Raw genomic sequence first — 24666 nt, 5'->3', positions numbered from 1 at the left:
CGGGTGGGAGCGTTGCCCTTAAATTCATTTGTAGCCCGGTGGGAACCTAAGAAAAGTAATTTATGCTCCTTCTGCAAATCCCAGGTGGAAACATTAGCGCATATGTTTTTTGTATGCCCTGCCTATTTGGCCCCGAGGCGTGTATGGTTGAAACCCGCCAACTATTGGGTACTAGACAGAGTGCTGAAGCAGGAAGACTTCTTCGCACCTGCACTGACCCGGTAATTGTTGTGGCTGTTGCTAAATTCCTGGGGTGGGCATGGATTATAAGAACCAAGTGTAACAGTTAGTAAAGTCAGATGTCCGGTATGTTACACCCAATGATTTTTTATCATATGCATTTTTAAAACTTGTAAATATTTTAAACAGTATCGTTTTTATACTGTCTTTCTGCTAAATTTATTTGTGTATTCTGTACCTGTACTTGTTTTGTCTCGCTTTTATGACTTTTGTCGAATAAAGCTGTTTGGATTGGATTGGATTGGAAACCCCGGGAAATGTTTACCGGTGCATTTGAATTTGCAACATTTATGTAAAAATATGTAACTTTACCTCTATTTGCCACCTTCCCAAAGATTTCTTACGTCCATTTTGTTCATTTACACTTAGTTCAAAAAAGACTTGGGTAACTGCAATTTTGGGTTTAGAAAAATTCAAACTCCCCAGTATTTTAAAATGTGACAGAAAAAGGCATTTTTCCCACAAGAAAAACATTTTCGTGAGGGAGAATAACATGAAATAACCTTGAATTGGTCAAACACACTTCCACAATACTTATTTCTCTGGATTGTGTGCCCTGCGGACAAGCCACAAAAGTGAGCTGAATAAGGAGTGCGCAGTAAAATATATGACTTGCATCCATTTGCACGCACACTCACAGGGAGTTTTGCATATCCCCAAAGGCAGTAATCTGCACAAACCATAGGTATGAAGTGATGACCCATAGGTTTCTGGATTTACAAACGTTATTTTGTCCCCATTCAGATTAGTGTGGAGTTTTTTGTATTCTCCTGCTCGTTGTGGTCTGATCAATTGTGCTGCCTGGCTATCATACCCACTCTACGTTCCTTTGTCATCAGGTTTTTTACCTCCTAATCATGAGCATATGCCGCTTGAGCACTGTTCCCAGCGTTACTTTACAAAATCTAAGGCAAATAAATTGGGCAAGGATGTTGCATGACTTTCTGATGCAACGTCATACCTCACGCACAATTTCCATATAGATAACTTCTCTATATGTATGATTTCTGTGAAAAATACATATATTGCGTATAACATGCATACTTTTCACACAGAAGAAATTACTCATTTTCACCTAAGCTTTTTTTTAAACTAAGTAGAATCATGCTCCAATATGTTTATTTACCTAGGAAGAAATAATATATCCAATGGGAGAAGAAGTGAAATTTGAAGTGGTCATCCATTCCACCCCATCTCCACATTGTGGCTTTGGCACTTTTGATTTTTGCCTGACAAGAAATCTGTGGGAGACACAACACTGAAGACTTGTATCTTGTTTAAACACAGAAATGAACAACAAACCACTGGAGCTACAGGGATGGCGTTTCCACAGAGAGCTGCCTATGATCTGACACTGGATTGGCCTGGAGTATCTCCCATGGGTGGAAGAGGACAAGTGACAGATGTATCTTACTTAAGAGACTCCAGTCTCCGGAAGGTTTGGTGTGTACCCCATCCCACTCAAGAAACATCAGTTTTATAAAACTGGATTATCTTTCTTAATCTTTATAGCATACCAATTTTTCATAATTATTTTGCAATACTGTTTTTAATTTAATTATTTTAGGGGTTATGTAGAAATTTATTAATGCTGGAACATCACTGCGGAAAGCAGAACACATTGGGGCCTATTTATGAGCCGGCTTCATCGCTCTTGCATGCAATGTGGTACAAGAGTGATGTAAAGCCACGCAAGGTCACGCAGTGCAAAGTGCTGTTTTGCCTTACTCTGCCCTGGGAAGGCATTTCATGAGTGTTGCGTGGGTGTTCCCCACAACTCCCATGGTTTTTGACGCATTCCCAGATTTACCAGTACTGGTAGACATGGGAATGTGACAAAATAACTAGGAGAAATATCTTTATTTCTCCTTGTTACTTCCCCTTTCTATGTGTGCTGCTTTTTGCAGCAAACATAGGAATAGCAATTTGCCTCTCAGGATTGTTTTTGTGGAGGAAGATATCATTTCCTGCTCAAAAACAATCCTGCATGCAATGCAAGCCCGCTTGTACCACGGTGCAGGTGTGCCTGCCCTGGCGCTAGGCTGCCATAAGGGAGCCAGGGCAAGGGAAAAGGCAGGAATGCACCGTATTGCCTTAAATATCATGCATTCCTGGCCTTTCCCTATCACAGAGTACAGCGCGGCAAGGTGACTTGCTGCGCTGCATTGCACTGCGTGACAACGTCATAATTAGGCCCCTTAGTGTCAAAAATGCTAATTCAAGAAAACAGTACTGACAATGCAAAACTGGTGCTACTACTGTTTAATGGTGTTTTATGTTATCTTTTGTAGCATTAGGAACACCTCCTATCATCTCTATCTCGTAATGTCCGAGAGCTGGACTTGTATTTTTACTTTTCAGTCAATGGGTCCTCCTCTTCTATCACTGAGGATTTTTTGGGAAAGTGCCATTTCAGAACCTTCAGCTTCAACTATGTAAAAGGCCTCTTCCTAAGTGCCAACATCCTGATGAATTTATTCAGTAACTGCCACATAGGCTATATGGCACCCAATGGAAATGTAATACCAAGAAACTAAATTAATTTAATGCAGCTTTAATACTCCCTTCCGGTGCTTGTCCTACCCAGAATCTGGAAAACTAAGAAAACATCAACAGAATGAAAATCTGATTACGGTAGCAAAAATACATTTGCTGAAAGTTATTTTTGGATGCTAACAAGAATAAATGTGGCCTGTTAGAATCTAAAAAAGATGTCTGCTGTTGATGTTCCAAAGCTTGTTTTTAAAAAAAATAAACAAAAACCAAAGCAAAATAATTATACAAAAGACAAAAGCCCCAACGTACTGTCTCGTCATGGGAAATGTAATGTTCATCAGCAGCTGCAGTAGCTTATGGAGCTAAAATGTCAAAATGTTTTGAATAATCTTTTGGGAAGAATGTTTCTGAATTCTGTAACGAGGAAATATAATTAGAAAACAAATCCATTATGTTGTAAACTTAGGTCTCCAGAAATCTAACAATTACATCTCACTTAGTAAAGAAGAGACGATAGTGATCTATTTATGAAAGAAGCGTGCAAATATTTAGATTAAATATTCAGCCCTATCACTCAACACATGTAAACAGGATTCATCATTTTCAAGATAAAGAATATTCCAATACTAAGAAAATGTAAAATATCAGAAACAATGCAAACAGGAACCACCTTAAGTCTCCTTGATCCTGATTCAAGAAGAGGCTGCTTTGCTTGCAAAAACCTCGAAATGTGTGTATTGAAGATTCACCAACTATTTGCTTTGAAAATAGATGCACAGTGAAGCATGTGCCACCTGCCTCACAGCAGAGAGTAACAAATGCTGGAATGGACGGCTGAATAGAACAGTGGACCTTTATCGGCAGGGTCCAGTCCTGGTCCAGTTGTGACTGGTAAGCTGAGCACTTCAGGGAAAAGGCCTCTTGCTGCTTGTTGTGTCCCCTTAGCCACATTGGCATTCAGCAGTCTGACCCTTGGAGTCTATTTATTTTTCTTACATACAAGTGGGAGCAGGTCCAGCCCTTCGGGTCCCCTCAATGGTCTCAAATAGCCGTCCTTTTCTTGTTCTTCCATAGGTCTGGAGAGTGCTTTGAGGATAGTACTTTAGGGGGTGTAACATTTATGCCTGCCACCAGCTAGTGGGTGGGGGTGACTCCTGGCTCTCTCTTAACCAATGGGACAAAAGTTCCTGGGGGCAACCCAACCCACTTTTGCATCAGTTCCTATTTGCCGTACTGCAAACAATCCCACAGTCCACCTTATTCCAAAATCCAAGATGGGGGAACCGTTCTGCCTTGTGCAGAGCCTGTATGCCCACCTGAGGTGTGTCCAGGAAAGGGAGCTGTCCCCTCCTCTGTGATCACTCAAAACAATTCTGGGGGTAGCTTCCCTCCCATTGTGTTTGGTGCAAATCTGACTACGGAAGCAAAGGCTGGGCCTTTCCGGATGTCACCTGACATTTGTTTGTGACAGAGCAGGTACTTTCAATGCTAATACACTTCCTGGGCCCATCCCAGTTGGTCTTTCCGCCAGGGGAAGAAAACACCTCACCACTCCAAGTCCATTGTCCTTGCTCTGGCAGCAGATTTCACACCCATTAAGGTCAAGTACTTGGTTGACAGCTATTAGAGAGCTGATGGAAAGTAGCCTCCAGGAGCCTGAGGCAGGAAAAAGGTAACTTTCTAAAAGCTACTTTTCTTAAACATTTTCTAAAAATCCAACTTCAACACTGAATTGGTATTTTTATAAATATTCATAAAGAGTGGTCAATTTATTTTTCTAGCTGGTCCTTAACCTAGAATGCAAAATCTATACTTCCATCTATACTTAGGTTTTCTCAATAGGACAACCAGAGCCTTCCATAGGGAATAAGAGTATCTCTCCACTATTCACTAGGATGTTATAAGAAGGTTAAATAAGCCAATTAGGAGTTAGCCAATTTAACCATGGTTCAAGGGTCTAGTACATGCACTCAGACCTGGGCAGGAATGTCCCAGTGCCCAGAGGTAAAAATCAGCATCTTCAGTCCCAAACAAAACTGGGGGTGACCATGCAAACACATGGTGAAATTGTGTCAGAAATTAATACCTCACATTCTGTAAATGGTGACAATCTGCCCTCAGTAGTTAGATAATCATTCAATTTTTTGAGACCATTACTCAATGACACACTAAGAGGATGTAATACCCCTTTTCTGGTACTTGCAATGTCATTTGTGTCGTGCAGTTCACATCTGTGTATTAGAATTTGGTATTTTGCATTAGCAAAGTCAGTTGCTCTGTCTTGAGAATAGAAAGTACTTTTTACTGCAACTTGCTGCTTATGTTTAAATGGGAACCATTATATCCTTACACTTTTCTTTTCTATAAAATAGACAAATCCTTTATTCATTTTCCAACATTTGGAAACTTTTGAGCCTCAGCAAAAACCATGTTTTGGTTGACACCTACTGTTCAGTGCAAATCTTTAAAAGCTCCAACAACCATTCACTTTTGGGTATAGGTATTGGATGTGATTGATCTTGTTTCAGTTATATACTAGACGACTGATGATAGTCATCCATTAGAGTAGAAATACCACAGATTCTATTGGATCTCAAAGTAGCACACAATGTAACACACTGTCAACTTCACCAAACCATCATATTGAGACAGTAAACTCCTATACCATTGCCTGCTCCCCCTGATACTTTCCCAAATTGAAAACATGGACTGCTTTAAAAAAGGTTTCCATTTGCAAATGCTAACACATATATGGTGGTCTGCTGTCCTGTGCACGCCACCATCCTTGTGTTTAGAGAATACTGCAGGGGGTAATTAACTTGAACCTGCCTAATTATTATTCATTAGGCAGGTCATTCTGTGACCCCCAGTGAAGGGTGATTTATCAAAACGACCTATGAGGATATAGCTGGCTTTGCAAAATCAGAACCTGTTTGCAAAAATGCAATGCCCAATTTGCAACCACACTTGTGAATATTTGGCCTAAGATTCTAAAATAGACCAAGAACTGCTCTTTTCTGCTAAGTCTACTCCTGTCAATTTACACATGAGGACTTAACTTCCCTAGGAATATATATGTACCACACTTTAGATGTATTTATTTTTTTATTTTAAAAAGTGTTATATAGCGCGAACAAGACCCATGGGGGTATCAGTGCGCTTTACAAATGAGCGAACAAAAGGAGACCTCTAAATAAGACAACAGGGTGGTCAAAAGTACAAGGGGAGAAAAACTCTAAGCCGGCATGACATACAGAATCATAAACAGTCTAAGCCAATACTAAGATGAGAGACATGAGTCAGAGCAGGCATGAAGAATAAAGGAACGAGAATAAACAAAGCATATTCCAAAGTCACAGAGGAGGAGCTGTACATGAAAGTGAGCGGCCGGTTAGCGTTACCGGTCGTGAGCTCTCTGCCACCAGTCCGATGGAAAACATGCTAGTTCCGCCGTACAACCCCCGGGATCTTCGAGACTACTAAAGTTCGCATTTCTTTTGCTTTTCTTTCGCCTATGCCTATGCCTACGATATGAAAAAGGGCTTACATGCTGAGACTGTAGAAGCGGTGGAAGCCGTTGGGAGAGGTTCGGGAGCACCACGAACATCGCGTTTGAACGGCGGTGCCTCGCTCGGTGTGTGGGCGGAAGCTAAGGAAGCTAGGATCGGATTCTGGAGGGCGACAGCTAGATTCTCCTTCCGGGTCGGTCAAGGCAGAACAGCAGCTGCAGCATTCGAACCAGCATCGAAACTGACATTATCACAAGAGCGGACTCCGAAGCATTCATCAGGAGTTCAGGATCAGGACCTAAAGACCCTGGTCTTCGGCGCCAGTAGAAGTACAATCAATATACTTTGCAGCGATACCCTGGTGAAAAAGGTAAGAGTAGGGGGCTGTATGAGGAGGGCAAAGAAGTTAGAGGGAGCCCCCCCCACGAAAGCTTCAAACACAAAATCCCCCCCCGCAGCTAACAATCAGACGGAGGACAAAACTCCGGACATTAATCTAGCGCCAGCAAGCATTAACCCGACTCTGGGGGGTTCTGATGAGACCAGTAGTGATATTTGTGAATGGAATAAGAGAGCTAGCTATTGTCTAAGGAATAAACAATTCCTAGCTGACTGTTCTCCGACTAACCTTAATTTAAAAGCCCCACAGATTACTCCTATTAGCACTAAGAAAAGTAAAGGAAGAAAGAGAGGCACTATGATAAAATTGCCATCAGCCTCCTATTCAAAAAACAGAAGCAAACAGGATAGGACCAATTATCCCATTCTAGAGGCAGGCCTTAAACCTAAAGTTACACCCTCTCTCAGATCCTTTTTTAAAATACAGACCCAAGAGGAAAAACAACTGAAAAAACAAAACGCTGACGCAATCTTGCAACCTAGTGCAGACTGCGCTGCCTTTGATCAAGACAATACTTCAACAGAAACTACCTCTACTGCCAATATGGATCCGGTAGGCAACAGAGATAACGTTAGGAGTAGCTCGAGTGAGACAGAAACAGCGACTATGATCGAATCTATTTCCGATCCAAAGCCTCTACTAGATCCCAGGGGGGAGAGGACCTCAGCTAGTATACATCCTTGTATTACAGACAGTGACTTCTCTCATGTGGATTCACCGGAAGGTCAGTCCCCCGACCCTAACACGGTGGATCATCAAACATCAATAGCTTCCTCGAGTACTCTCCTCGAGATTGTCTTGGCAGAAATGAGAAACAATTTTGCAATATCTGAGAAGAACCAATTAAAAATCCAAGAAACTTGCGAGGCTTTTGATACCAAGCTGAATGCTCTGGGTGAAAGAGTTAAAATAGTGGAAACCACAGTGGAACTCTTGAGCAAGGAGGTAGCATCCTCGCAAAGCGAGATTAGTATCCTGAAATCTAACGAGGTAGCCCTGCGCGACATGTTGGAATCGCTCGAGAACCAATCCAGAAGGAACAACATAAAAATTCTCAACATACCAGAGGGCCGTGAGGGTGGAGATACGAAAGGTTTCATCACAGGCCTAATTAAAGAACACTTCCCTTGGGTAGATTCCGCAGTGCTAGCAGATGATATACAAAGAGCACATCGAGACCCATTTGGGAAAGACAAACTTAAGAAAAATCCGAGAAAAATCCTTGTTAATTTTAAAACTTACTCTCTCAAGGAAAGAATTCTGGGCGAGGCCCTTAAAAAGGGGGTATACAACAAAGACGATTGGTCTTTCAGAATTAGATCCGATGTCGCCAAGGCCACCCAGGACAGGCAATGGCAGCTTGGACAATACATGTCCGAGTTAAAATCTCTTGGGGCAACAGTACAAATTAAATTTCCAGCTTCTCTAAGGATCATGTGGAGAAACAAAATGCATAATATTAGAGATCCAAGAGAGGTTGAACAATTACTGATACAAATAAAGGAACAACAATAAGAAATTAAGTTACGGACTGGTAGGCAACGAGCTCAAAACGGGCAAATCAATTTGCCAATAGAATTAAGGGAGGCTTCCTCGGGGTGGGTCTTCAGAGATTATGCGAATCAAACAAGTAAAACAGCGCACAAGAAGGGTGGGGAGCAAAGTAGGGAAAAAAAAAAAATGTCCTCAAAACAAAAACAGGAAGGTGGAAGGGGATCTAAGGGTAAAAAATATATTCCCCAGCATGAAGAAAAAGGCAAATGGATGATTTAACGACCGTAAAAATTCTATCCTGGAATGTTAATGGACTTAGGAGTAAAAATCGAAGGAGGGTGATTTTAGAATATTTGAAATTGTCCGAGTGTAACATTCTGATTCTTCAAGAGACTCATCTGCTGAAGGAAGAATGGGAGGATATCATAAAAAATCTTAGATGGATAGATTCATATGTCTGCACGGAACAGAGATGCAACACAAAGGGAATAATCATCTTATTTAAACCATCTGCAAAAGCATCTATTGTAGCAAGTTCAGTTGACAAAAAGGGGAGATGGGCGATAGCCAATATAAAATTGCAAGGCTTCTCTTTCACAATTGTCGGATATTACGGCCCTAATTGTGACGACTCTGAACCTCTGCAAAAACTCTACACTCAACTATTATCATCAACAACCCCCATAATCTGGGGGGGAGACTTTAATATTGTTCTAGATTCAAAACTTGACAGACAGCCTTCAAGGAAAGAAACAAATCTACCAAATATGAGAAGATGGATATCTTTGAGCATTGAAGATCTTGGTTTGGTGGATATCTGGAGAGTAAAAAATCCCGGAAAAAAGGGAACCACCTTTCAGAACAAAAGGCTGGGCCACTCCTCCCGAATCGATTTCTTCCTCCTAGATTCCAGTTTAGGATTAAATACTACTCGAGTAGACCATATTCCAGCACATCTATCAGACCACTCTGCAATAGTCCTGGTCCTACAGATGAAAAAGAACAAGGTTCCAGGGCGTTGGACAGTAGATCGCACGATCTTTATAGACAAACAGACTATAGATCTTCTTAGGACGGAGACCGTAGAATTCTTCAAGATCAATAAAAAGGTGACGTCACCTCAAATAGTCTGGGACACCTATGAGGCAGTTATGCGAGGCAAAATCCTAAATATTGCAGCCTGGAAAGCTAAAACTAGTAAATCCAAGATTAAGCTTATGGAGGGCGATTTAAAAAATCTTGACACCAAACTTGAAGGAGAATTATCAGCTCCAAATAGAGCACAACTGACTGCTGAAAGAACTCAAAAAAAGGCAAATCTAACTGATCTCTTAGAGTCTAGATTAAAGGAGAAATGAGAGATGAGTAAACTTTCGCACCACGAATATGGTGAAGGCTGTGGGAAGTTACTAGCATGGAAGTCAAAAACTGAACAAACTAGAAATAAGATACTCAAGATACGCAAGGGCCTTACGGGAATTTTTACAGCAGAAGACGCAGAAATTAGAGAAGAATTCCAAAATTTCTTCAGTGGTCTCTATAAAGAAGACTGCTACCCGACTGAGGCCCAACTCCAAAACTACCTGGAGTCAATGGACCTCCCCTCTATCAGTGAACAAGAAAGGATAGAACTGAACAAGAGAATAGAAGAAGAAGAGGTCAGAGAAGTTATTAATAGCCTCAAGAGAGGAAAAGCACCCGGACCAGACGCTTTGCCTAATGAATTTTATCAGTCGCTAAGCGAAGTCATAATTCCACACTTTACTGAATTAATGAATGACATTTTCATTAATAAAAAGAATCTCCCGACTTCATGGAATGAAGCGACTATCAGCATTATTCTGAAACCCGGAAAAAACCCAGACCTGTGTGAATCTTATAGGCCCATATCCCTGTTAAATTGCGACTATAAGGTTTATACACAAATCTTAACAAAAAGACTATCTAAAGTAGCCAGCCTCCTAATTGATAAAAACCAGAAGGGCTTTATGAAGGGTAGGCAAATTCAAGAATTAACTCAAGAACTTATCACAGCTATAGACTTAGCGACTCAGGAAAAACTCCCACTAGTTATCATCACTTTAGACGCAGCTAAGGCGTTCGATAGGGTTAACTGGGCATATTTAAACGCAGTTCTGAATAGATATGAGTTAGGCAACAACTTTCAAGACTCAATTAAATCAATATATAAAAACCCATCAGCTAGAGTCCTAGTCAACAACAGTCTTTCCAACAAGATACAAATCATGAGAGGCACCAGACAAGGTTGTCCTCTGTTGCCACTCCTCTTTAATCTTTATATAGAGCCTCTAGCAATAAAATTAATGAACAACTTTAACATATCTCCATTCTCTTATAATGGATGGACGAAAAAAGTCGCTCTTTTCGCAGATGATCTGATGATATTCACAGATAACTTCTTAACATCTCTCCACGATATCGAGGTATCTATCAATCAGTTTGGTGCAATTTCTGGATATATGGTCAACCAGTCCAAATCTGAAATCATGGTGTGGAACTATACTAACAACCACCCCTTGATAAAAACGAAAATAAGATATCTAGGCTTAGACATAATTACCGATATAAACAAAATTGCAGAAATAAATTTTAAAAGGCTACTTAGTGAAACTAGAAAATTGTTAAAAACTTGGAGAGGCCTACCGTTAACTTTTATGGGAAGGTCAAATATCATCAAAATGACAATATTGCCGAAATTCACCTATATTTTTAGCACGATCCCGTTGGAATTCGATAGAACATCAATAAAAAAACTACAGGGAGAATTAAACTCCTTTATCTGGGCTAATAAATCCCCACGAATCGCATGGAAAAAACTTAGGAAGAAGAAAGATCAAGGGGGTATAGCCAGCCCAGACATATTACTATATTGCTGGGCCTTTCAGTTTAAATACGCTAGGATTTTATTAAATGACTACAAATTCTATCCATCCCACTTGCAAGCTATAACGAAACCTATGGGAAATTTTTTATACAAATTTGGCCACCCAAAATTCTTCAAAAAAATAAAGTTAAAGGTCCTCTTATCTGCAGTTAAACTGTGGACACAAATAAGAAGATTAACTAAAATCCCTTATTATAGCGAATATGCCCCGATCTGGGACTCCCCCGGCACGCCAGATTGCCTCCAAGATAGCCTCTCAACTCCCCTACTATTAAATGGGATTACTAGATGGGGGCAACTGATAAAGCAGGAACATATCATAGACTGGCCTCTCTTGGATACTACTATGGGAGGCTCCCTATCTAAATTTAAGTTCTATCAGCTATCCAGCTGGATTAAGACTTTGACGGAACACTATGAAGGAGATAGAGAACTCGAGCTCAAAATGCTTAACATCGGAGTCCAAAAGAAAGAAGTCTCTATATGGTACTGGTCACTTATAGAATCAGGTGAAGACAATCTTAAGACACTAGAGAAGATCTGGAATACCGCACTGCCGATGAGTGACATCGAAAACATATGGCAAGTATCTATGGGGAAATGCTGGGGTGTTATAAAATCTGCTGCCTTAAGGAGGAACCACTTGTTCATTCTCCATAGAGCGTACTGGACACCGAAAAAACTCTCAAAATTCAAAAACTCGGATCGGAAAAAATGCCCAAAGTGTGACGAGGAAGAGGTCGACGACTTGCATATGTTTCGGCAGTGCCCGCAGATCGATGTCTTCTGGAGAGAAGTGGCTAAAACCCTAGAGAAGGTACTTAAATATTCAGTTTACGTAAGTACCCACTTGGTTATCTTTGGGGTTAGAGAAGAAGGGGCAAATCTTGCTAAACTAACGAAAGAGCAAGAGAATCTGCTATTTACACTAATTTTACTTGCTAGAAGGGAAATATGTGTGAATTGGATTAGATCTACTCCCCCCTCACATATGGGGTGGTTAAATAATGTTCATAGAATTTCACGTTTAGATAGAAGTGGGAGTGCTAATAAAAGATTCCAATTTTGGGAAATTTGGGAAACAGAGTCTTGACCAACTAAACCATAGGCTGCTTCAAAATGGGTCCAATGATTATGCAATAGCAATACAACCAGAAGGCTTGACGACTGGAGTAGTCTGAATGGCTAGCTATTCCCACCTTCCTCAAAAGGGTAAAAGAGATACAGTGTCCTTGGCAAAAAGGGAAAGAGAGCAACGTAAGTGCCAAGAGATCCCTGAGAAATCTCAAAACCCGGTATTGCACAATGAGGACTAAAAAAAAAAAAAAAAAGTGAGCGCATTCACACAGGAACTGTGTGTATTTTAACAATACACAATTCCTAATGCCCAGAGCAGCCATTATTTGTTGGCGAGGTGATCTTTAAAGGGTAGTCTGGAGAAATTACAGTGGAAGAGGTGAAGCTGAATTGAGGCAAGGATTTATTTGGGTGATGGAATTCAGAAAGAGAGAACATTGGGTTCTTATAACTGTTTCTGAAAGGTAGAAGGTCAGTGGTGGCATAGACGTGCTGATGAACGGAGTTCCACAAGTCCGCACCAATGACTCTAAATACGTGCCCACCAGAGTGATAAGTGTGAGTCTAAAAGTGCATAGAAACGTTGATGTTTTCACAGCAGCAGCCATGGCTTGTGCAGGTAAGAGCGGTGGGGTGGGGGGGTGGGATTTCGACAGACCACGAAAAGGGAAAATGTATTATTTATTTAATTTCCCCTCATTGTCGTGTGTCTAAATACCCCCACCTGGCCCCACCGCCTCACAGCTCTTACCTGCACGAGCCGCGGCTGCACAGCAAGGTCATCCTGCTCACAGATGTGGTGCTTTTCTCACTTTCACTGCATGCAAAGAGAGTGTGAGCGGGATTCTGGTCTTCGTTCGGCACATGGTCGCTTGAAAGCATGCCTGGTCCTGACATATTGTTGTTTCGTCATTGTGTGATGCGGAGAGTGGTTACTGAGGCCACATTGATAAGTCAGGTAAAGGGATCTACGTAGACCATTTATCCCAGAGTTTTTGAAATTTCAGAGGCTGCATGGAATGCAGATGACTTGGGTTAACAGCCAAAGAAACAGAACGAGATCTGCATTAGTCAAAAAAACCCTACTTCAATAATACATAACCATGCATTTTGCATTACTTATGAAGCAAAATTAACTTCCTCAGAGTTTTAATGTTGTCCGGTCTGTGCTGGCCTAAGCTCTATTGCTTTCAAAGCATTAAATGCATAACAGTTTAGATTAATTCATTATCTAAATGTTTTCCTTCGTCCGCCCCCTTAAAACAAATGGCAAAAAGGCTGATAGTCCTTTGCACAACTGTGTTTATCACAATGCTTGGAAGCCCCATGCTGGCAGTAAGTAAGTAGACATAGGGACAGATGTACAGCCGCAAACGGGAGATCCTCCTGTATGTGACCACAAAAAAAGAGTAATGGAATGTACAAATGCTATTTTGATAGTCACTGACTCGTAAAATGGCATTTGCGACCCTCTCTATTGGGGGCGTCCCTTCCTAATAGCGAGTCGCCATGTCATGTACTTTTGTTTTGGGACCCCTTCCCCATTGTGAGTATGTGTGAAGATATTTTTTAAGAGCAGGCAGTGGTTCCAGAGACCACTGCCTGCCCTTAAAAAAATTAAACTGAAAAGTTTTATTTTAATTTTTTTAAAACATCCCGTTTTCCTTTAAGGAAAACTGGATGCATTTAAAAAAATAACTGCTTTATTAAAAAAGCAGTCACAGACATGGTGGTCTGCTGACCCCAGCAGGCCACCATCCCTGTGAGTGCTAGCCATTCCTAATGGGGTCACAGATTGCTCCTGCCTCATTAATGAGGCATGCAATTTGCGACCACATTAGGAATAGCAAACAGTGTCTGAGACACTGTTGTGCAAATTGGTGGGTCGTACATCTGGCCCATAGTCCCTAATCACAAAACATTTTTGACTGAGCTATTTTATGTACTTTATATTAAGTTGAGGCGCTGCTTGGCCACTATACTACGAAAAAAGGATTCTGGAGGGGATAATGTGTTACACAAACATTTGTTTATACTTGTTATTTAGCATTTGTTCAGGTGGTGATAGGCTTGGTTGTTTTTTGTGCATCTCCATTTTTGTAATGCATGACTGAGATGTAATTTTCTTGTGTTGTATTCTGTTTTATCTGTTTTGTTGTGATGTGCTTGTTATGTTTTCATTGTATTGTAATGTTGCTTAGTGTATGTTATTGTGTTATGCTTTTTTTTTACTTTGTATATTACAAAAAATTCTGCTCCCAGCCAAAAACGGTATATGCCTTGAAAGTTCCCAAAGCCCACAAATGTGGCAGAGACTGTTTCTTAATTTACCAGTCCCAGTATTTGCTTCATGTTATATGGCCCCATGGCCTATATCACAGAGCGAAGAAGGGCCAATGTTGTTGGTAATTTGATATTTGCTGATAAGTGGTAAATGCCATCGATTAAAGACAGAGAAAATTACTGTCGCCAGTAATTGCAGTAATTGCATTACCACCAACAATCCACAATCGAGTTAAAAACACTTGCGGAACATATGGACTTTACTCACCAAAGTGATAAAAGCTCTTTAAGGGGTGAAACCCATAAGCAGCTATCAGAACGTGAAACATTGATGATGCATTGTCACTAAATACCTAGCCAATGACACTAAAGTTATTTCTCTTACAACTAGCCTGACTCTGCCTGGCTGTTTACTGCTAGGGAGCATATCTTTGGCCGATTGGTACAATTTGCCCTCAACAGTGTTTTGCCTATTCTAGTATTTGTTTAGAGGTTACATTTACGGACATATGTTTTCCATTGGCTGTACTTGTACTGCCTTGTGCTAACTACCCTGTTACCATTTCTCTTCAGCAGAAATTCTACAACTGCTAATTGTAGTTCCACAGGGACAGATAAAGGTCTGGTCGGTACTGTGAATCTCAAAAAAAGGTACGCTGCCACCGCCGTTTAATGTATGTGGCCCAAGACATGGACAGGGACCCCGTGTCGACCTGCATGCTTGGTGCAGCCCTCCAGGCCGCAGAGATAGGCGCTGGAATACAGAACCATAATGAAATGCCTATTCCTCAGCGTGCACACAACATTATTTTATTTGCTGGGCCACAGATATGAGTTTATCCGGTAACCGATAACTGGGATTACTTTAGGCAGGTGTGCAAGCCTGTAGTACCATGTGTAGGGCATTCCAAACAGCATGACCTAAGCCTGACTTCAATTACAAAGACCATGCCTTTTTGAATCAATTCCAAGTTACTCTTTTGTCCCACAGCCCTTTCTGAGACGTCCACCATTTTCATCCCACTTAAAGCGCTGGCTACCACAGCCACTCAATGAGAGTGTTCATGCATCCCTTCCTATGGGGTCCCTAGGCTCTGGCACACTGATGCAGATTGATGCAGCACCTCGTTCTGGCTTGACAGGAGAGAAGGCTCGATCTGACTGTGGGAGGAGCCATTCTTGACAGTAAACTCCTGTGAGGGCTCACAGTGTGGTTAGTGCACTGGTGGCTGTGCCCAGGTCGTCTGCACAGGTGCACATTTTGTGTGTACCTATGCACCTGAATTCACCGAGACAACTTGACACAGCAATGGCTGCAGACGCCACTCTGGTACATTGTACTGCGGGCCACTTCCTGTGACTTTGATTGCACCTGTTTTCATATGGTCTCCAAGTCCCCTGTTTAGTCACCAGATGCAGCCTTAGCCACCACGTATCTTTGTGTCAGAGAACAACCCCCACTACCCCGCATGTGCTCCATGCCCAGCAATAGAGTTGGACCCTCCTTGCATCATTCTGTAGAACACATTTCGCACCACTCTCAATTGTGTTGTTCCTCTGCGCCTGACCCTGCTGAAACATGAGACACAGCACATTTGACAGAGATGGAGCTATTTGTGATTTTACATCCCCTTGCAAATGAGATGTTTGTCCTCATGGAATGTGTCGGTTCATCCTATATTAGAGAAGGTGGTCATGTGGCTATTCTGTAAAAAAATATATATGTTTGTGATGCATAAACATCACAGTTGGGCAGCTTGGCAGCAATGTTGTCAAATTCAAGAGCCTTCAACACATGGCGTGATTCTGAGAGTTATTTAAAAGTTCGGCAAATTAAGAGTCATTCACCAACAACATGGAAGATGACCTGTCTCCCTTTTTTAGATTGTATGCCCACCAAAACACTGTAAAAGGGGAAAAGGGACATTCACCACTGTTTGGTGGATGTCTTGCATCTGCCAAACTCTAAATAGTACCCCTAGATATCTGGGGGCTGTTTAGAGTTTAGCAGAGGGGTGGGACACCTGCCACAATTGCTGGATGCTCAGATGTACGGTCCACGGATTTAGAGTGCCCACCAATGTGTACAAACTAAGGAGTGGGGTTGGGGACATTCACCAATTTTGGCTGATGTCCCCAGCGGCCAAACTCTTAAGCACCTCTCCAGGAATCGGATGACAGAAAGGTATTGCCAGGACCCCACGCAGTCGTTCTCAAAACTATAAATTATACTGGAATAATAAATTCTGCAACAAATATATCTGAATAAAAGCTCAAACATCTGACCATTGCCTCGTCCGCACTGTTCCCATTAACCAGACTGTCTTTGATATTGGCTTCCCCAATCCATATACTTTCTTTTTAATGTCTGCTCCTACTTTAGACAACTGGACATTAACTTCACCCCTCTTTACGTGCACAACAAGGTACGTAACCAGTATATTTGATTTTCATTACTTCAGCTTAGAGAGAAAGGGGGTGCGAGAGCTAGAAATGAAGAAAAAGGAGGGGTAATTGGAAATACCTCAAAAAAGTGAGTGACAGAGGGTGTGAAATAATGAAAGGAGATTGTCTAAGGATAAGGTTAAATACACACAAAAAAGACTATTATTAGAAAAAACATAGACATTTCCTTGATAAAATATCAGTTGAACGCATTGTGCGATTTCCAATTAAAAAGTTAAAACTCTGACATTTTCCACTTTAGCAATGCTTTTATAACTTGACCTGAATTCAGTGATTGTGACTTCACTCATAATATCACGAACGAAATCACATATGACACCACAAATGTGCTCTTTACATTAGAGCGCAGTATGTCTGGAAAACAAGGTGTTTAACAGACTATGGCCAACTGAAAATTAATCTGAGCAAATGTATGCCCTCAACAGGAACACACTTGACTTATGTGGCAAAAGGACTGCAGATCGGAGAATTCTATGCGTTGGTGGTTCTTGGACGCTTGGGGGAATTCTCCAAGAAAAAGCATTATCTGTGAATGTTGATATCAAAAGGGGAGACATGAGAAAAGAGTGATCCATACCGACCCAGGCTATTTTGACGCCTTGGGCCTGATTGATAAACAAACTAGTGAATCTGCCCTCCTAGTCTATAGCTTGGCATGGGCGTAGCTGAACAATACTATGGAGCTCAAAATACTTTACAGCAATACATCTACAAAGCTAGAGCAGTCATACATTTCCTGGTGACATGTACGTCCTGTTTTCTTCAGTGTGGATTTGTATGCCTAGTACAATTCCGAATTGTTAAGACCATGCACCTCTGTGCAATGGCACGACTTTTCTTTTTTTTCCTCTGGGAAAATATTTGTGCAGACAATAATCCATTTTCTGAGCCCCCATCCCAATGAACTTTGGGGCTGTTCTGTTCCCTTTTCCAGACAAATGTACTTATCTGTGAGCTTTCACAAACTCTCAAGGCTTGTTATGCTTTTTAAATCCCCTTAACCCCTTATCCCTACCACCGTCATGGATTTATATTTTGCCAGAGAAAAAAATGTACAACTGTCAGGTAACCTTTTGTCAATTTCTTGCAATTGTAAATGCAGCCATCTGTGTTCCTAGGTGTTATTTACAACAATGAATGGCTCTATGGATGGGGGCTCTAGGCCCTGCATTAAAACATGTTCTAACACTGAAACATATTTTTCATACTGCAAACGCAAGGATCTTTTTCCACAGTCTATGTGAATGCCTGATCATCTCCCTTGCACTTGTTCTAAAAAATTGACTACCATTTGGAGTGGTCACCTATCATGGCAAGTATGTTGACAATGAATGTTTAATGATGATAATGATACACTTGTGTGTTATTGTAAATAACTTGAGGATTCTGGCTAGCATTTTTCAGGTAATTCTTGCCACATCTCCCCGCCATGTTGTTCTCTGTGAAATGTCCTAAACAATATTATTCCTCAACATTTCCTGCAACTGCACCAAACTTCCTCAACATCCTCCTTACATATCCCTAACAAAATGAGAACAGGCTGCTATTTAAAAAGAAACTGGATACATTGCTAGGGGGGCAGTCATTTTAGAAGATACCAGGAATTACTACACGGACGCAACATAGGAACTTAAACATCCATTCAAGGTGACAAAAAGCATACAAAGGCTTCCATTTAGTCAAATTTCTATTTCTTATTACACCAAAGAGAATTGTACACATGTTTATGCCTGAAGCTAAACCACAGCTTTATCCAAAGTCCAAAGGATGTATGCCATCTTACAATGTATGAAGAAATATTTAGCAAACTAAACATGCATGCAATTTGTTTTTACAAAATGTATGTCATTGGATTGAGTTTTTGCCAAATTCTTCATGGTCAGGTTCTGCAGACCTGTTAGCCTCTCAGTTTGTCATGTAGCCAGAGTGGCTAGGCCCTTCACCACATTAACGAATGGAGCCGCTTGTTTGAGACATGATTACGTAACATATACATAGCATAACAATTTCTGCATTAAACATGTAACAATCAAAGCAAAGTCAGTTTATTTTTATGATGATATAATTCCTTTTAACATATTCAAGCGTAGACTCACTACCACAACATAGAAAGCAGATATACAGATTAACCATTCAACAGCCTCATTAGGGCCTAGGAATGCTATGAGTATTACAAAGGCAGAAACTATGCATTTTCTCACATGTTTCTGGAATACTTACTTTGAGGTATACGACAAAACTCTGGCACTCGGATTGCTTCTGTTTCCTGACGAGAAGGGAGAAAGAATGTTGTGACTGCTGGTAATCAAGAAAAAGAATTCTTTTAATGGCTCCTTTCTGTTTCAACCAGTCCAATTCCAGGTCAGCTCTCAGCACTAGGGAAAAATTAGAATGAAACATTTAATTATTTTCTCAAGGTCCCCACAGAGTTTAACAAAGAATTAGTTCACTAAATCAGCCTCAATTGATTTGTGTGCGGACTATGAATTAAAAAGAATTGTATCCAGGTAACTGTAATAGAGGGGTGGGTGGTAACTTCTGCTCTGCTGGCGGAGTTCGTAACATGGAGTTCTGGCAAAATTCCACCCACCGCCGTGTGGCGGAGGTTTTTCTTGTTCACAGCTCACCTACGATAAGTTGGTGAGTGAGAACTGGCGTCCCCTTGTGAGATTTTCGGGCGCTAGGAGGGCACCCAGGGAGATTTTCCCAACGCGGGTGGTCATGACCATTCGGAGTGAGAATACTACCGCCTGAGTATAAAATCTATGCGAGAGGCAGCAAAACTAACTCGAAATGCAACGCCTTCTGGCACACCACATGGTACTGTTCGCAATGATTTTTCCTGCACAGAACAATCTCTGGGTGCTAAAAATCAGCTCGACCAGCGCGCCATTCTGATTTTGACCCATTTGCGGAAATCTGCTGAATCTCACAGAATTTTCATGTAACTCAGCGGAATTCCGCATAGTTAAACTCCACGAATTGCACCCACCCCTAATAAAGAATTACTTCACCCAATATCAGCACCCGGATTGTGTCCTTAATTAATTACTTCACTAAATTACCCATGAATAGTTTATATCTTCACTATTCATAGCGAAGAATTTGCTTCACTCATTCTCTGCCCATCAAAAATGTGTTCCCACTAAGCAGAACAAAGAATTTGCTCATTTATTCTCTACACATCACATTGTGTCCCAGTTAGTTATAGCAAATTAGTTAGCTCAATCTCTGGATTCAAAAACGAGTTTAGTTGACTAAATCTTCACTCATCAAATTGTGTCCCCACTGAGAGCATAACACATAATTATTTCACTTAATGTTCCTTAACTGAATTGTGTCCTCACTATGTATAGAATAAGATCACTGATTTAACCTTAAGCAGATTGTGTCCTTGCTGTTTATAGCAAAAGGTTAATTTTCTTTAGCCAGACGTCTTCTCAACGACATCTGCCTTTATCATTGTGTGCTGTATGTGACACAAGTTGTTCACCTTTTCTTAGTAGCATAGATTTAATATTTATATCTAACTGGTATAAAGCTACATGTATAATAACGCTAAATCGCGTCTGATAATGAGCACAACAGATTGGCATTCAATGGCCATGCCCAATATCAGGGCCGGACTGGCCGTAGCGAGCACCGGGCATTTCCCCGATGGGCTGCCAGGGCAGGAGCCGGTTTTGGGCCCCTGGGGGGCTGTTTTTGTTACAGGGCCTACTTTGCAGCATAGCTGCAATATCGCCCCCTGTAACAAAAACAGCCAAAACCGTCTCTGACAAACAGCTCGGCCGCACCCCCAACCCCCTGGGGGGCCGGCTGAGCACTTTGCCCTGGGCTGGTTTTGTTTCTCAGTCCGGCCCTGCCCAATATATGGACCTTTTGTGATGGCAAAACCTCTGTTTGAAAGAGCCTTGAATTTGGCAGCAAACCATCCTACTTCTAGAACACACTGAATAAATTGGTGTCTTTTTGTATGAGCAATTCACAAAGCACATGTTTAGTGAGTATCTCTATCTTTTTCCACGTTGGGTGTGACTTATTCACCATGTCCAGGAGTAGGATGCACTCACTTAATGAAAAACGCTTTGCGAATTGTGCCCTATGGGTTCAAATGTACAAAAGCTGAAAAAGAAACATTGACTCTATAAGGACAGTGACAGCTTCAACCCCAGCAGGGTCTAACATACAGTCAGAAAAAAGTACAAAAAAGTGGTGCAAACAAATATATTCCAAGTCTAAAGGCAACACCGAACGCATAATAAAAATCCATACTCAAACAGTAGTGTTGAAAATGGCAAAACTGCAAAAATATTGAAGTAGAAAAGAGCCAGATTAAAATATGTACACACAGCAGAAAGAGCCACTAAATTGTGCACTAACACATAGGCACATTCACATGACCTCACAGCTTTAGAACTACCTCAGCAAAATTATTAGGTAAATACATCTTCCTACTCTAATTGATAATATTTTAGATGTATTTATTTCAGTGAAAGCAGCTCCAATGTACACAAAAAGTGCACATCCATGTTTCACAATGAATGTGCTAGTAGTTCAGCTGCACCAAGTGTCAACAACCCATGGTCAATGGCATCATTTAATTAACAACCATGGGTATGAAGTTCTCCCAGAAATCACACTCAGTTCCATGACCCATTGATATTGCTTTCAGCTGTGAAAGAATAACTGGTTGTGGCAAGTGGTTCTCGTGCCAATCATTGTGCAGCATATTCTGCTTCGACACTGGTAGCGCGGAAAGAGTCCAAAATGTACTTTCCGGTACCAGTTCAACCTGTGACTCACAAGAAAGAGCTCCAGCTCCGGACAAAAATCTTCTTCCAGGCAACAGATCTTTGCCACCGTTTTTGAATGGAAGCGAAATCAAATCATCTCAATTGACAATTAAATTTACCAGTTCGTAAGCTTAGTCAATAATGAGAGGTTCGGATTGGGTTTGAAAACCTATATTATCATGAAGAGATTAATAAATTATTTTGTCTTTATTCGATTATTAAGTCAGATAAATCAGTTTACAGAAATATCCCAAGAAAAAATATGGTTAGAATCAAGAACAATACCAAATGACAAGTGTGTTCTATAAAGGAATTACTCCCTATTCTAAATAAGGGTACAGAATCAAACATAAATAGAACCCATAAAGAGCTCAAGAAAAAGAAGTGAGTTCAAAGGAGCATTAGGTTCGAAATCAAATTAAGTAGTCGAACTCCCCATAAAGAGCAGTTCATGAAACTCAGGTGAGTCTCAATATCCAAAGGGCATTAGCATACATTTGCAGTAGCAATCTGTACAAGCAAAAACCTCAAAAGGAAAATATGGGGAAACAGATGCAGCAGTAGCTACCACCGTCAAAGATAGAAATAGGAAGGTTGGGAGTCTAGAAGCATCACCTCCAAAATGGCAGGCAATAGCCATCAGAAGTAGCCGCAGTATTAGCAGTAGACTGCAGCAGACTGACTTTGTCAGATCTCCTGTATGACTAGTAACTCACACTAATACAAAAAACAAGAACACATGCAAATGACATTGCTGCAGGCTAGCTCACTTCTATCCAATGAAAATAAATCTTTCGATGATGAGCAATCTTCGTTTTTCCTTTCCCACTGAAAACACATGAAGTCAACAGTCTGCTATCAAATATGTAACAGACATCACTAAACAGTTGTGTTTCTGGAAGCTTTAACCTTGGTTCCCAGGGAAGCTTAATGTAGAGTCGATTCTATCATTTATTTAATGTTTCACTGCCGGACAATGAACTATACTAAAGACAGAAATATTTACTTGCAGATTTCTAGTTTTTTCATGTAAGTGAAAGTTATTGTTAAAATATCCTATTTTCTTTTGAGTATTATATGAACACGAGATAGATAGGAAGTTCAAGCCTAGTGCAAATGAGAACATTTGCTTAAGAAAGATAATTCAATATATAACTAGAACATTCAGCAGTTATGACAACAATTCCAGCCAAGTTACATTAAGGTAAAGCTATCAAATACATTTGTGCATGATTCAGCAGCTTATAAGGCTTCTATTTCATAAAAAGAAATGTAACAGTGAATATATCTGCCTGATGCATTTTGCATATTTTCACTGTGTGTCATTTTACAGTATATTTTCACGTTAATATCTAAGGCAAATTACCACCTCATCTGTTCCCTCGCAGCCCTTACTTGTGAGGTCTCCCATCTCCCCAGACACCAATCTCAGGAGATCTAAAATAAAATCCACTCCCCCTACCATACCTGCTGCTTTTTCCATATCTCCTTACTAGTCTTGTGCTTGGTGGGGGATTGATGCATGCCATGCTTGAGGGTCAAATATTTGCTGCACTGCCTGAGTGTTCTCTGCTGCCGGGCTGTGGAGTCTCAAGGCAGTATGGGACGCCTAGATGGAGTTTGGTGGTCCCAATGCAGCTGGTGCATTGTTTCCGGGTGCAAAAGGTGAGGATTCTTTGCTCAAGGGGAGTATAGGCTTGACAAACGGCTGGGGAAGCGGTGATTCTCTGCCAATTATGATGGTAAGGTCCTGTTTGGGACAGTTTTTATGTATTTACAGACATATGATGTCAGCTAGTGATTGGGCACACTGTTTTACAGGCTGATCTTGGTGTGTTTACTGTCCTGGGAGTTCTGTAAGTTTTTAAGGATACTGTACGGAGGGGACTGGGATTATTCCTTACTCCTTTGCTTGTGGCAATGGTGCCTGGAACATGTGATGTGTAATGGGAGCATATTATTCCTCCAATGGGGAGGATTGGATTCCTTTCTAATGTGCCCTCTTCTGGCAGGGTATGCCCAGACGTGGGTGCCTTGCTCACTTTGCAACTGGATTCAAGCTAGCCTGGCTGATGAAGGGTGGTACCCAGAAACCGTTCCCAGGATGCTTGTTTTCGGTTCAGGGAAGACCTTCTTGGCAGTTTGGGCGGGACTGTTCCCATGAGGCACAGGATCAAGACTGATTTGCATACAGCTGGGTCTGAACTGAGGTGGGGAAGTGAGTTAAATAATGATGATGGATTCAACCCAGATCTGTGACTGGGGGTGAGTGTCTGAAAAGTTTCAGTGCTCTGTCCATCATCCCTTTGTGTTTGCCAGGGTTGCTTCAGTTCCTTGGTCTCCATTGCAGACACAGTTGGAGGTCTAGGACACGTTTAAAGTGGAGGTGGCCACGGCTTTGGCTACTTCTGACAAGAGGCAGGTGGGCAGATCCTCTTGGGCTCACGTGGCCTGGGATTCCTCGTCTTCAGATTCAGTTTAGCCCTCTGCTTCTACTGGCAAATATCTGCTGTGAGAGGATATGTGGGACACCCTGTCTGGTTTACACTGGAATCCAGGGCTTCCCTCCATTTTGTGTGGCAGAAAGTATGTTTGTTGGTAGGAGCTGTGGTACTTCCTATTAATATGATATGGATTATTTATCATTTGACTGTGGCTATAGAAGGGTCATGATGTGTGCCTCACTCTCGCCTGCTGGCTGAAATGTCATCAGGCTTAGTAAGGGCTACTGAGTTGTCCTCCAGAGCTTTGGTGGCAGCCAGATGGCACTTCTGGATGGGAGATTGGGAGAGAGAGGTGGTGAACGATCCTCCTTGTTGAAGTTTCCTTTTTAGGGGTTTATATGTTGTTTGTGGACCTACTGCATTCGAGGCCTTTTTGGACAGAAAGCACTGCTATATACAGGTCAGTCTGATTATTTCAAGTTCTGGGATATGGAATCCAGTTCTTCTCCCTGCCAGAAGTTCAAGGGGTTCTCTGGCCGTGAGTAAGTTTCATTCA

The 24666-nt window shown here is 41.3% G+C and overlaps 1 protein-coding gene across 1 annotated transcript in view; it reads right to left on the bottom strand.

Annotated features, from left to right (window-relative positions):
- ITGA8 (integrin subunit alpha 8) overlaps positions 1–24666 on the bottom strand; it is a 652632-nt gene that overhangs the window by 255012 nt on the left and 372954 nt on the right. Inside the window, exon 17 of the mRNA XM_085631247.1 lies at positions 19091–19245. Within this exon, the coding sequence (XP_085487373.1) occupies positions 19091–19245 (155 nt within the window). The remainder of the gene's footprint in view (positions 1–19090; positions 19246–24666) is intronic.

This window comes from Triturus cristatus, chromosome 10, assembly GCF_964204655.1.
Source record: "Triturus cristatus chromosome 10, aTriCri1.1, whole genome shotgun sequence".
NCBI classification, from domain to species: Eukaryota; Metazoa; Chordata; class Amphibia; order Caudata; family Salamandridae; genus Triturus; species Triturus cristatus.
The sequence above is the reverse complement of the archived record's forward strand: the minus strand, read 5'-3'. Positions and strand labels throughout refer to the sequence as shown.